Source organism: Diadema antillarum, unplaced genomic scaffold (assembly GCF_040938485.1).
Source record: "Diadema antillarum isolate AM-2024a unplaced genomic scaffold, OU_Dant_1.0 seq00001476_RagTag, whole genome shotgun sequence".
NCBI lineage: Eukaryota > Metazoa > Echinodermata > Echinoidea > Diadematoida > Diadematidae > Diadema > Diadema antillarum.
The window spans coordinates 181743-195489 of NW_027272215.1; the positions used below are offsets into that span (position 1 = coordinate 181743).

Sequence of the window (13747 nt, forward strand, 5' to 3'; positions counted from 1 at the left end):
GATAATGCAGGAACCATTAAAGCAAATCAAATGAAATAAAATCAAGATATTGCATTGATATGAATTTCGAATAGAAATACAAGGATTAACTTTGAAGAATATTTACAACTACTGTTCAGAAATGAGAGTTATTGTTATTTTAACCATACGATCTGCTCAGACACTAGGCATAGTCAAACTACTTTTTACCATGATGACCATGCGTCGACCTAATGAATAGCCTTTGTCCTTTGTCAAATATACAGAAAAGACGTGTGACTGCGCAACTTTCAGAATTTTGCGAGATATTGTTTAAATTAGAGGGCATCAATTTTGATATTTGAAAGAGAATATCTGCGGTTATGGCCTTTTCATGTTTCTTTTATGACCCCGATGACGTGGACGCAGTCGAGGTCGATCTAAGTCGTGACCCAGACGAGGGGTCGTATGACGTCACTGGAGGCGGACTGGAAGGGACTTACCGGGTCTACCAGTTTCACTTCCACTTCGGTTCGGATAACCAGAAGGGATCCGAACACGCCGTGAACGGAACTCACTATCCGGTTGAGGTTTGTTATTCCCAACTTGTTTCTTAATTTGTCTCTTAATTTGATGACAAGGTATAGTCTTGCCTTTTGTTACTTTTTTTTTTCTGCGAAAGTTTGATCTGATCCAACCAATGCGGTTTTTATTATGCAATGAAAGTTTGGAAATCTCAGCCACCACCTTATCGAAACACGCATGAGACGCAGACAAAAACTTTAATATGTCATTAGGTGTATTTAAGTTGCTTGCCTAAACATTTAAAGAAATCCAATATTAACGGCTATTAATATGATTTTAAAAACTTTCGTCAAATTGAGTAATGATAAACGTGCCTAATTCAAAGGAAAACATGGCATGCTATGTCACCTGATTGAACTGAATTTGCTCCTCTCTTTATCTCCATCATCATCACACGACCCTCTGAAAAATATATAGAATTATCGCAAGCACCTGAATTCTCGTGTGTGTGAAGGTTTTAGAGGTGTATAGCAATCCGTTGCTAAATTGTCAGCGCGTATCAGTCTTTGGGTGGAATATCCAACATTCTCACTGTTCTTTTCATTACTTTGCATGACAGTGACGTACTTTTATGCTAGACAACTCAGGTGTCTATGCGGCGGCGAAGAAATATCTCAAGCACGTGCAATGCGTCATGAGGATGTCATTCGTATTTGATGTTACCGTAAAAAACGCAACAAACGAGAATCGGTTTTCTTTCATTCAACATTGTTGTTGTTATTACTCTCCTCGGCACTTATCGTCGGCATTTAATTAGGTCTTTACTATCCTCGTACTGATTGGCAGGTCAACAACGCAGCATTTTATGTCATTGCATAATGGGTAGTTACACTGTCGACAAAAACTAATTATTTTGTACATTTCCTCGGAAGTTGCTAGGCAGCAACCGGTATGTGAGCGAGAAACCGTTATTGAGAAAACCCTCCCCGGGCACTATGCCGGGAGTGAAGCTTTCTGAAATTTGGCAATTTTATGGAGATGTTTGGAGGTGGGGGAGGGGGGGGGGGGGGGTGTTTGCTTTTTTTATATTGCAGATGAAATGCCCGCTTCCCGGTTCGCCAATTTATTCTTTTATTTTTTTTTAGGTCACGTGACATTCACCCTCGGGGATCTCCTGCGCGTCTGCCCACAACGCCTGATCGCTGCGTAAGAATCACACGTATCCACTCAAATGCAGCGGCAAAATGCACGCACACAATTATTATACTTTAAAAGAAAAGAAGGAAGAGGAAACACACAACGATATAATTATTCTTGTTTATCCTGCGCATGCGCATACCTGCCAAAAACCGGGTTGCATGATTCTAGATTTTCTTTGCAGTGTAAATTCTACACGGAAAATCTACGGTCAACTTCCCATTCCATTCTTGTTTTTTTCCACAGCGTAAATAGTCAACTAAGATATCAAGCATTAATCTAAATACAAAGAATGCGATTATTTCTCGAGTGGGCGTTGAGTGGCTCGATAGGGCATTGATGTGTTGATAGTGGTAGTATTTATCCTGGCTGCTTAAAGGGATGGCATATTATTGGTTTTGAGGTTAGAATTCAGCTTTTAACCTTCTGCGACATACTTAGAAACCACTTTATGAAAATAATGTCAAAAAGCATACTATTCTAAGAATTCAAAATTTAATTGATGATAATCGGTTTTGAAATGGCTGAGATATCCAACAAAGTGATTCTGATAAAAGGTCGGTCCCACCTTTTCTTAGGATCGATTTGTTTTGAATATCTCAGTCACTTCAAAACCGAATTTCATCAAATAAATTATGAATTCCTTTTAAAACTATATGCATTTCCAAATTTCATAAGAGGTTTTCCATTATCTCAAAAATTCATCATCAAAAATATTGGAAACCTCAATCCCCATCCCAACCAAAACTGTACCATCCTTCAAAACATACCGCCGAACAATTCAAGAAATCAAAGCAGTATGAAGTCGAAACTTGAGAAAATGACATTCCTGAATGAACCCAATGTCAAAGACTATTGTTGGTTAACGACTGTTTTCAGTGAAACGTCTTTTGGTAACTGGAAAATCGAAGAAAAGGGCCTAACATCCATTTAAAAGAGAAACCAAATTAGACTGAGTAAAAAGAAATGAATTTGATCCTTCTTGATCTCGTGGTTACGGTCTCAGGTTTGTTAAAGATTTTAAGGAAATTGGACTGAAAAAAAAGGAAAAGAAGAAATGTGTATTGTAATACAAATCGCTTTAAAACATCAAAACTGCACTTCATGTGTTTTGGTTGCTTGCCCATTGTTGTTCATAGATGCATCTGGTTCACTACGACACGCAGTACCCGGGCCTGAAGGAGGCAGCAAATTACCCAGGGGGCGTAGCGGTCGTCGGTGTCTTCTTCCAGGTAAGAATATTTGCTCCGCCCCTTGGTGAAAGGAAACAAACGAACTGAGGTTTTCGTTCTTGGCTATTTAATCTCAGAGGATAATTACAGCTGGGCAATTAAACTCAAGTATTCACTTGTTTGAAAAGAACAAATTTCTCGAAGACCCAAGTGTGCTAAATCGTCATTATGATTATATAGAAATAGTTTTTTAGCAGTTTGCAGTCATGATGCTTTAATGTTCAGTCAGGATATATCCTGCAGTTCAGGGCTACAATGGCACACTGGATATATTTCTTTAAAAAAAAACATACTCTAAAGCAATAGTTATATTATAAACACGTTTCAAGTTCTGTATTTATACTTGAGAAACTGGAGAAATAGAATATTAAGATAAAAAAAAAGTCAGCAGCGTTCAAATGATGACCGTAATCAGAGATTACTTCACGTTAAATCTACTGCCTGTCTTGCTACTCAATTGGAATTGAAACTAAAATTGAAAATTAATTTCATTTACCGATTACCGAACTCATAATTCAGGGTCTCCTCTGGATATATTAGGAATTCCCAATTCTGAATGATACCTCCCCCACACTTCTAAAAAAGAGCAACAGTACATGACCCCCCCCCCCAAAAAAAAAAAAAAAAATCAACATTCAATACGTTTAACTTCAAATATTAAGAGACAAAACCATTTGCTAAAGAATTAATCAGTTCGAAAGAGGATTTCACAAACATGAAAAGCACTAATGACTTTAAATATCTAGCTACTAAGTACCTGTCAGCACTGGCTTTGGTCTCAATCACAAAAACAAACTTAATCGTAGTGCATTGCTCCCTGTATGGCTTTAATCTATACAGTACATGGATTTCAGCTTATACAGTTCTTGCGACCAAATGTACCTGTATACAAGTCCTTTGTTTGTCAAATTCTTGTTTCTTATCTCTTTATTTTTTTGTGGAATATTATTTTAAAAAAAACTGAAATAATGTTATCAACATGAAAATATGACATCGTCTGTAAAGTAAGGAAGTAAATGTAACTTTCGGTTTACAAATGTCATACTTATCATGCCAAAAGCAAGCAAGCAAACGACGATTTGAGCCTACACGATAGTAGCTCTTTTTATAGATGAACCCACTCTAATCCAGAGATAACGAGACATGAACTATCTCCTTCGTTTTTGGATTTGGAATTGAGCAAAACTCTAGCGGCTTCTCTTTCCGCACATACCAGTGAGAAATGCGGTTATCGCTGATCAGTGTTTAGTTTCAACAGTGTAAAAGAACTCGAACATGTCTCAATCCTTGTCGGGGCTTAATTCTCATTGTTATCTCAATTAAAAGATTACGAAGTTTGAGCGGGACTAGTTAAAGGAAATACGTTCCTCAAATAATGAGAGTCGCGATATAACAGACCTGTGCCTGTATACATGTATGCGTCCATTTCAGCCATCAGACTTCCTCTACAAAATAAAGCTTTCGAATTGAAACTGTATGATTAACGTGTTTCCTCGAATGATCATATTCTTACCATCAAAGGTGGGACAACACAACCATGGTCTGGATCCTCTTTTGGACCACATTGAGGAAGTCGAAAATCCATGTAAGCAGTGATGGTGGTGATGTTAATGGTTATGTTGATACTGATGATGACAATAGCGAGCTTGAGATGTGCGACGCAAACGCTGTTATAGACGACGCTGATTAGGCCAAAAATCATGTTCTGTACATGAACGAGATAGCTGTTTCCACTGTCCAACCCGGTAAGCTGCGTCGTCTTGGCGTTCGCGTCGCAGATATAAAACTCGTTATGATGATGTGTATTACGATGATAACAAGTTCTTACATCACGATTCAGGCAAAGCACCAGCATTCTCCGAAGAAATAGGATCTGGTCAGATCCAGAAATGTTATGAGATATTTGCAGTTGTTTATTGTTACTACAAGGGGAAATTGGGGTTATTTGTCCTTATTAGTTTTAAAAAGAAATTTCTTTTTCCTGTTTAACAATAGAATAGGTATGGCTTGATTTTTTTCCCCACTCAGTATATTTCTGTACTTCACCGGTATTTGGTTGAATTCTTAAATAATTCGATTTCAGCCTTTTGGGATCATGGTTATGAGCTATGAAACCAAAATAGGAGAGATACAGATATATATCATAACATAGCTGTTTGAGATCCTTATAAAGATAGCTGTATTACCATGAATCTGGCGGGACCTATACAAATTAATTTTCCCCCAGAACGTAATATTCCTGTATATGAATTAATGAATACTATATGATTATGTATAATCACAAAAAAAAATAAAAAATAAGAAATAAAATGAAATGAAATGACATGAAATGAAACGAAATGGAATGAATGGAATGAAATGGAATGGAACATAATGATATCTTTTTTACTTGAACCTATATGTTTCACGGAAAGATATATCCTACGCTTATTTTACGTAGATATACGTATGAATGCGTGCATCATACGCATCTGATCATATCACATATCACTGAATTGAACGTATGTATAATATACGTATGCGCTCTGAGGTTCAGTGTGAATTCTACCCTACTTTCGTATTCATGCAGTCACACACATAGAGATCGACGATATCCAACTCTCGGCGCTGCTGCCCGGGTCCACCGAGCGGTTCTGGCGGTACGACGGTTCCCTGACCACGCCCCTCTGTAATGAGGGGATCATTTGGACGCTGCTCCAGGACTTTGCTGAGCTATCCCAGGATCAGGTAAGCAGGACAAGTTTGTTTGTCATCTTTTAATTCGATTCATTTCCTTTGGTAAAATGTCTATCAAATTCTATTAAATTGATTTATTTTCATTCTTCTTTTTCCAAAAAAAAAAAACACCCAAACAAACAAACAAACAAACAAACATAACGCAGAATAAATCAGGGACTATATCATAAACGTTTACATTCGACTTTGCAAAGGAGTTGGAAAAAAAGAAGAATTCCATTTCAGTTTTTTCCTAATTGATTCCCACAATTTACTAATTGATTTTTTTAAATTTCCAATTCAAATTGATTTGAAATTTTAATTAAACTCAATTCATTTTCATTCAATTCAATTCAACTCAATGCCGATTTCATTCATTTCCCATCCAACAAAAGGCTAAAACAAAATACAAAGCATGTGTTTGTACACAAGTTGTATTGTTTTCACGGATGGAAGCACATTGTAATACGCAGCTAGCATGGCAGTGTGGATCACTTAATCAAAATATCAAAACATAGAGATATATTTGCAACTAGAAACTGAGAGTTTCAAATTCCATTTCATCCAAAGCTCACATTTTCCTGGATAAATATGTTAAAAATCAACCGAACAAAACAACAGAATGTTGAATAAAAGTCGGACTTTGTCATATACAATAATAGGAAAAGCGTGAAACTTTAAATTGCACATGGATTATTCAGGCATGGGTTAGATATACCAGCGGCTGATTTTGAAGAAGTTCTTTACTCTGTTTGTGTTTTTTTGATACTCTCTTCGTCAAACTCAATTCAAACATTCAAACAGAAATTGCAGTTTTAGTTCTACAGTCGTGGTCATGACAAATGTAGCAATGCCAAATCATTTGACTAAAGTTTTCGCCATAGCATTATATTCATAATGAATTCAGTACATCCCTCTATTCACCGCTAAAACCTATGTCTAGTGTTGCATAAATATGTTGCCATACACTGACTTAGATTGGCTTGGTCGTGCTCTTTGTCAGGATATGCCGAGTCGGGATAATGCGATAGGAAAAAAAAGTGAGAATGCCCTGATTTTCTTCCCATCACAGCTTTCTTTCTTTCTTTTTTTTTGGGGGGGGGGGGGGGTGATGAAGATGAAAAATGCTAATACGAGAATTTTGAACTTTTGTCAATGAGATAAGATTTCTGTCACACATCAGATAGTGCTTGTTTGTATCTATCTTGTCGATGATCATTATGATAAAGAGATCTTAAATTCAAAGAAAACCCAAATTGATTGCAAATACTGCAGTCTTGTACCGCAAAAAAACACAAAAAACACACACACTGCAATTAGAGTGACAAATGAAAAGAATAAGATTCAGAAGCAGAATTAGAATGCAGCAGGAAGAGAAGCTCTTATGAATGTATCAGAGATCCGATTTGATATGTGATTGAACTTTTGAGTACGTTTGAATTGCAATGTCACTTCATATTCACTTTAGTTTTAAAAACCAATTACACCGTCGGACTGCTGTAAAGAAACTTTGTAAAACTCCGGCATGTGAAACATATTCGTTTACAATTCCCTAAAAAGGGTGAAAGTTACTTATGACTATATTGCACGTATCAGGTGGACTGAAGACTTGTGGAACAAAATTATCATTACCCTTACTTTGCATAATATGCCCCATATCACAAAAACCTAAATGAAGTCAGCTGGAAGTTGTCGGATTTGTGTTTTTTTTTCTCTCTCTCTCATTGACAAACATCCTAAAGGTTTAGTTTTTCGGCCTGGGAAGGATGTCATCAGTAACTCCTCATATTCCATATTGTCATTAAAACCTGCTAACACGAATGACTGAACATTCTTTTAGTACTTCGGGTTGCTGTACTTATGATAAGAAGGACTTTGAAGTTAAGATTCCATTTTGTTGTGCCAAGACACCCTTTAACTGAATTCAATTCAATTCATTTATTTTCATCCCCATTTTTCTTCCAACAAAACATAACACAGAATACATCAGGAATTATGTCATAAGCCTAATATACATTAGATTATGCGAAACGAAAATTGACAAAGAGATATTGATACATATCGGCAAAATACAAAGTTATGTTAAGAGGGGGAAAAAGAGAACTGAGAGGTTCACTAGAAAGCAATGCTTGCATTTTGTATACCTCTCAGGTGTTTCTTTAAACTCTATGAAACTGTATGAAACTAGAAGGACATTGAAAACTCTAAGACAACCACCACGAAGGGGTTATCAGATTAACCCTGGCATTGGAGCACCCATTGACAGAATTCTCTTCATGATACATCAAAACATCAAAAAGACTACATATTTCCCCGTCTCCTGGGGTTTACATGAATACTATCACGTTTCTCACGTGTGGAAATCGGAGAAAAACCAAAATGTACAAAGAATGGATCCTCAAATATCTAAAATAAAATAAAACAAAACATAACAAAACAAAACAAAATTAAACAAAACAAATAAATAAATCCGCCACTCTTGAATGCTTGATTTCATTCGCTTCCAAGAAGATATGATTTCATATAGAAAAAAGCTTATCTGTCACACCATACCAAGAACTTCAATTCAGTCGAGACGAGCAAAAACGTAATTTTGTGCCCACTGTCAAATCAACCTCTGCGACTATAATTGTCTTTGGATTTTTGCATAATGTTGGGTCACATTCATTTATTGTTCGGACCAAAGTCTCTGTTTTATCAACACATAAAACACGTTAATACAATTCTCTGATCCAATTATTTCTATATGATTTGTCCAGTCTAACTGGACTTTATCAAATCTTTCATTTAACACTTTCGATGATTTTACTAAATTCAAGTTTATGGAATATATTATTGCTATACTATCCACATAGACATGGAAACGATAATGAAGAAAAAATATCCAAATGAGATCTTTATTCCATTTCCTAATGGGTTTTGTATAATAGACATACATCTCTCGATCTCTGCTCATAACATTTATTGTCATCTACGTAGGTCTAATACTATAAGTGATCATGAGTGCGTAGTGAGGGTTTTAATTGATTATGTTAACATACATGTATGAGTTGAATTCACTCTTCTTAACATTCTTTTTTAGAAGACAACAAGTGAAAACATTTTCATCTTTACAAATATAAATATTAGTTCAATCCAACTCACCACAAATTATCAAGTTATCCTCTAAGCTAAAGGTACCATTACACCAACAAGGTTTTGCTTCTTTTTTTATGAGGCTCAAAGAAATTTCTAGTGTTAGAAGGCAAAGCTTAGTCCGCATTACTGTAAACCTTACGCCTATATATGAGACATGAGATGACATCTACGCAAAAAATAATGATAACAACAATAAAATCAAATTGTGTATTATTTTCTTGCAACTATTGGGCTGTGAATGCTATTTTCCGGAATGTGTATTCATGCGTCTTATACACAGACAGTCTTGATGTAGCAACGCTTTTTGTCAGATGCATTTATTCAAATTCTTACCCGTATAAGCTCTGAATTCCAAACCCACTCCCAGCTGGACCTGTTGCGGAGCCTGGTCAGCGACGCCACCGACGAAAACGGCGTTGAGCTCCCGATGACGGACAATTTTCGCCAGCTGCAACCATTGAACGGGAGGACGGTGTACGATGTGGAAACGGACGAGTTCATATCTACCCCGGATCCCGGCCGAGCCCCGACCACGAAAGCCCTTGTAATGCCTGTAATATCCGCTCTCATACTAACCTTCCTTATTCTACGTGTGTGATGTTGAATAGTACACCAAATCTAGAAATCACCTTCTGCTCTCAGTGGGACCAAGTTCTTCTCTTTCACTTGCCTAGATTAACCACGGGAAATTGTCATTTTGCTCTTTGTTTTCTAAGTGTTTGCATAATCGGCTGCTGTCCTGTGTAGTTTACATCTGTATGATAAAATATGCAGCATAACATACCTAACACATGACTGAGGCAAAAGTCAATGACAGTCATTGGAGAAAAAAAAAATATCACACACACGCATATTCTACACATATGTATCATATATATATATATATATATATATATATTTCAATTTCAATTTTTTTTTTCAATTTCAATTCATGCTTTATTTCATTTTTCGAAAAGAACATAAACATTTCACTTTCTTTGGTAACAGAGAATAAGGTTGCATAGCCAAAAGCAAAGTAAATTGAAAAAAATATCTAATCGAGGAAGCTTGGGATAAGAAATACGTTGTAATGAAAATTGATTGAAGTGATAAAGACGATGTAATACGTAAAACATCGAAAAATGGAGGAACCCACTAAAAAGACAATGCTTGTAGAATGTGGGCCTCTCAAGTACAGAATGTCAATAGAAATTGAACTGATGCATAAAGTCAGAAAAAAAAAGGTCTGGAACCCCACTAAGAAGTATCAAACAGACACTCTTACTCAGGCGAATAAACATAAAACGAGATTGAGAGGACGATAAAACTAATAACGGCAACTCCATAGACAAGACAGAACGAGACAAGACTAACATAACAGGAAGACAATACAACGGACAGAAAGGCAAAAGAGATCCAGTGATCCTCGACAGAATTCATTGAAAAAACATAATGGGATGCGTGAGAAGGATACGGAAATATAGAAAAGTGTAGAGAAATAGATGCAGAAATATTATAAATGAAATCAAATCTGCTCTGTAAGTGTCTCAGGACAAGAGGGACGGGAAAATACGTGACAGTTTTATTTGTAATCCAAGTTCTTCGAAAAAGAATTGAAATAAGCCAACAGGCTAATTCAATTCTGTGGGATCATAAAATTGCAATAAAACAAATTCAATCTTCTTTTAAATGAATATATGGAGGGGGCAATTTTTTATATCATTATTCAGGGAATTCCAGTAAGTTGGGCCAGTGTAAATAAGTGTGTTCTTGGCAAACATCGTTCGTAAAAGAGGTAAATGAAATTCATTGGAGCGTCGAGTGGGATACTCATAGAATGATTGAATTCTTTGAAACATAGAAGCGAAAACGGACGGGAGTGAGTTGTTGCTGTACATGTACATAAATTGCCCCAAATTATATAAAAACAGATCTTTAATTTTTAATAGCTTATTGGAGGAAACACAAATTTGAGTGGGAGGGTATGGAAGGATAACAGATGACACGGAGAGCTTTCTTTTGTAGACGGGACACTCTATCCACTAGATTCTGATGAGTGTTACCCCATACTAAAACACCATAATTAAGATAAGGCAATATCAATGAGGAATATAACATAAGTAATGATTTTTGTGGAATATAGAAATTCATTCTATTCATAACGCCTATATTAAGCGAGATTGTGTTGGATATATAATCAATATGTAACTTCCAGGAAAGTTTGTCGTCAACAATAATTCCAAGGAATTTAAAATGTGAAACTCTTTCTAACTGAATATCATTCAAAACTATAGCTGTACTCAGAGTATCAACAGTATTACTGAAAATCATATATTTCGTTTTTTGGGCAATTAAGGATAATTTATTGGCTCTTACCCAATCACTCACTTTTTAGCTCACCTGAGCCGAAGGCTAAAGTGAGCTATTGCGATCGTTCTTCGTCTGGTGTCCGTCGTGCGTCGTGCGTCGTGCGTCGTGCGTCGTGCGTCGTCCGTCGTGCGTAAACTTTTTACATTTTCATCTTTTTCTTGAAAACCGCAAGACCGATTTTCACCAAACTTGGCAGGTAGCATCCCTAGGGGGTCAGGATCTCAGTTTTTTAAATGGGCACCATGCCCTGCCCAGGGGGCCCCAGCCCCCCCCCCCCCCCAATTAAGGAATCTTTAAAAATCTTCTTCTCTAGAACCAGAAGTGATAGAGCTAAGTTAATACTATGAGTTAGTACATTGATGACTGTAGTTTCAAGTTTGTTCATGGCAGAATCAGGGGTGCCCCCCTTGGGACCGGGGGGGGGGGTGGGCGTGGGGAGGGGTCCTAGTGGGGCCTAGATTGTACATTTTCGTGTTTTTCTTGAGAACTCCATGACCCATTGTCACCAAACTTGGCAGGTAGTATCCCTAGGGGGTTAGGATCTCATTTTTTTATATGGGCACCCTGCCCCACCCAGGGGGCCCCCATAGGGCCCAACCCCCCCCCCCCCCTCCAAAAAAAAAATAGAATAAAAAAAATTAAGGAATCTTTAAAAATCATCTTCTTTAGAACCAGAAGTGATGGAGCTAAGATAATACTATGAGTTATTACATTGATAACTGTAGTTTCAAGTTTGTTCATGGCCGCCTGGAATCAGGGGTGCCACCCTTGGGACCCAGCGAGGGTAGTGGGGAAGGGTCCTAATGGGGCCTAAATTGTACATTTTCATCTTCTTCTTGAGAATCCTATGACCGATTTTAACAAAACTTGGCAGGTAGTATCCTTAGGGGCATAGGATCTCAATTTGTTCAAATGGGCACCGAGTCCCACGCAAAATGGATGATATATATATATATATATATATATATATATATATATATATATGTATATATACATATATATGTATATATATATATATATATATATATATGTGTGTGTGTGTGTGTGTGTGTGTGTGTGTGTGTGTGTGTGTGATATAGTTTATATATATGAAATGGGTTTACGCGTTCGTTCTTTATCTTATTCTTTATTTTTGCTAACATGCGCAAGAGTGCAAAAGAGTACACAGCAAAAAACAAAAACAAAAACAGAAGAACAAAAAGGTACTAGTAACTGTCTGTACTGCGTGTTATCCTGCGTCGGAGCTTAGAGCTCCATAGTCGTATCGTGGAGGTAACTGGGATAGTATCTCCTTGGTCAAGAACCCACCATTGCCCACCGCCTGTGAGTGTCATACGTATAGCAATTATTGCAATAATAATAGAGGTCGAATCTCTGTATTTTAATAAACATGATCCCTAACAACTAAAATCTGGATTTTTAAAAGGAGTTTGATGAGGCGTATCAATTAAATTTATTTTTTCCCTGTCAGAAATGTACTGCAGTGGGGTGTTGATATATCACAACTTTCATACGAGAAGGTTTGTATAAGCGATGAAAGAGTGCAATCATATTCTAAGTCTTATTGGTGTATATACGTAATATACACGTACATATACATATGTGTGTTGTGTATCATTTACTCTATATAGATTATGTATCACGTCATACAATGGTGATGTATTCCTTGTTTTTATGGGTACACGTGTTTGTGGTTTTTCTGGTTTACGCATAAGCTCAAACTAGTTATAATTGAGCATCATATCTGTCCAATTGACATATGCAGCCTATATGACGGTACAGAAGACGAATCCACGCCGGCGATGATTTATTTGCACAATAGTTCAAAGCTATCTTGTCCAGATGAAATGATAACAGTGATGACTTATTTGCACAAAAGGTCAAAGCTATCTGGTTCAGATGAAATGATAACGTGACTCAACTTATTGCGTAACAGGCTTTTTAAAAGTCGACAGCCGACCAACCTGTCGAACACCGAGTTTTCCTGTGTGTATTCATGTATTCATGAATTGCAATACGTTTTGATCAGTACTTTCAGCATCACGTGATAAAATCGATTCTTTTATTTCTCTTCAAGCCTTATATTTGTTATCTTTAATTCCTTCGATACTAATTGATATAATCACTGCCGATATGATAGCTTCAATTTTGAAATGATACCATAAGCAAGGATAAGGATGGTGAATAGTTGTATTTATTAATTCATGAGACTACTCGAGTTGAAATATTCTCTGTGTACTCATGTATGAAAAGAAAATATATTGGTATGCGGTCAGAAACCTTTTGTGAAGACCTGTTTTGCATTCTGGTTGTTGTTGGTTTCTTTTTATTTCATTCTATTTTTTTATCTTTCATTTTTCTTTATTTCCATCCTTTCACAAAAACAATAATAATCATTGTACATAATTATACATAACAAAAACCAAAAACAGACAAAAAAGAGGGGAAAAAATAGCAGCCCATAAGTTTGTGCTTTTTAAAATTTCACTTATAACATATTGAATTATGCTATCCATTCTATTGATCAGAACAAAAGTATCATCTTTTCTAAAGTTACACAAAAAATTACCCAAACAAAAATCATCCTCACAAAAGTCAATGACGGTCAAAATCCATTTTTTCGGACTAAGGTA

The 13747-nt window shown here is 36.5% G+C and overlaps 1 protein-coding gene across 1 annotated transcript in view; it reads left to right on the forward strand.

Moving 5' to 3' along the window:
• The window catches only part of LOC139709864 (carbonic anhydrase-like), a 63482-nt gene extending 54119 nt beyond the window's left edge, over positions 1–9363 (forward strand). Inside the window, exons 4-8 of the mRNA XM_071621823.1 lie at positions 388–548; positions 2820–2912; positions 4434–4497; positions 5482–5639; positions 9133–9363. Coding sequence (XP_071477924.1) covers positions 388–548; positions 2820–2912; positions 4434–4497; positions 5482–5639; positions 9133–9363 — 707 coding nt within the window. The remainder of the gene's footprint in view (positions 1–387; positions 549–2819; positions 2913–4433; positions 4498–5481; positions 5640–9132) is intronic.
• The last annotated feature ends 4384 nt before the right edge of the window (positions 9364–13747 follow it).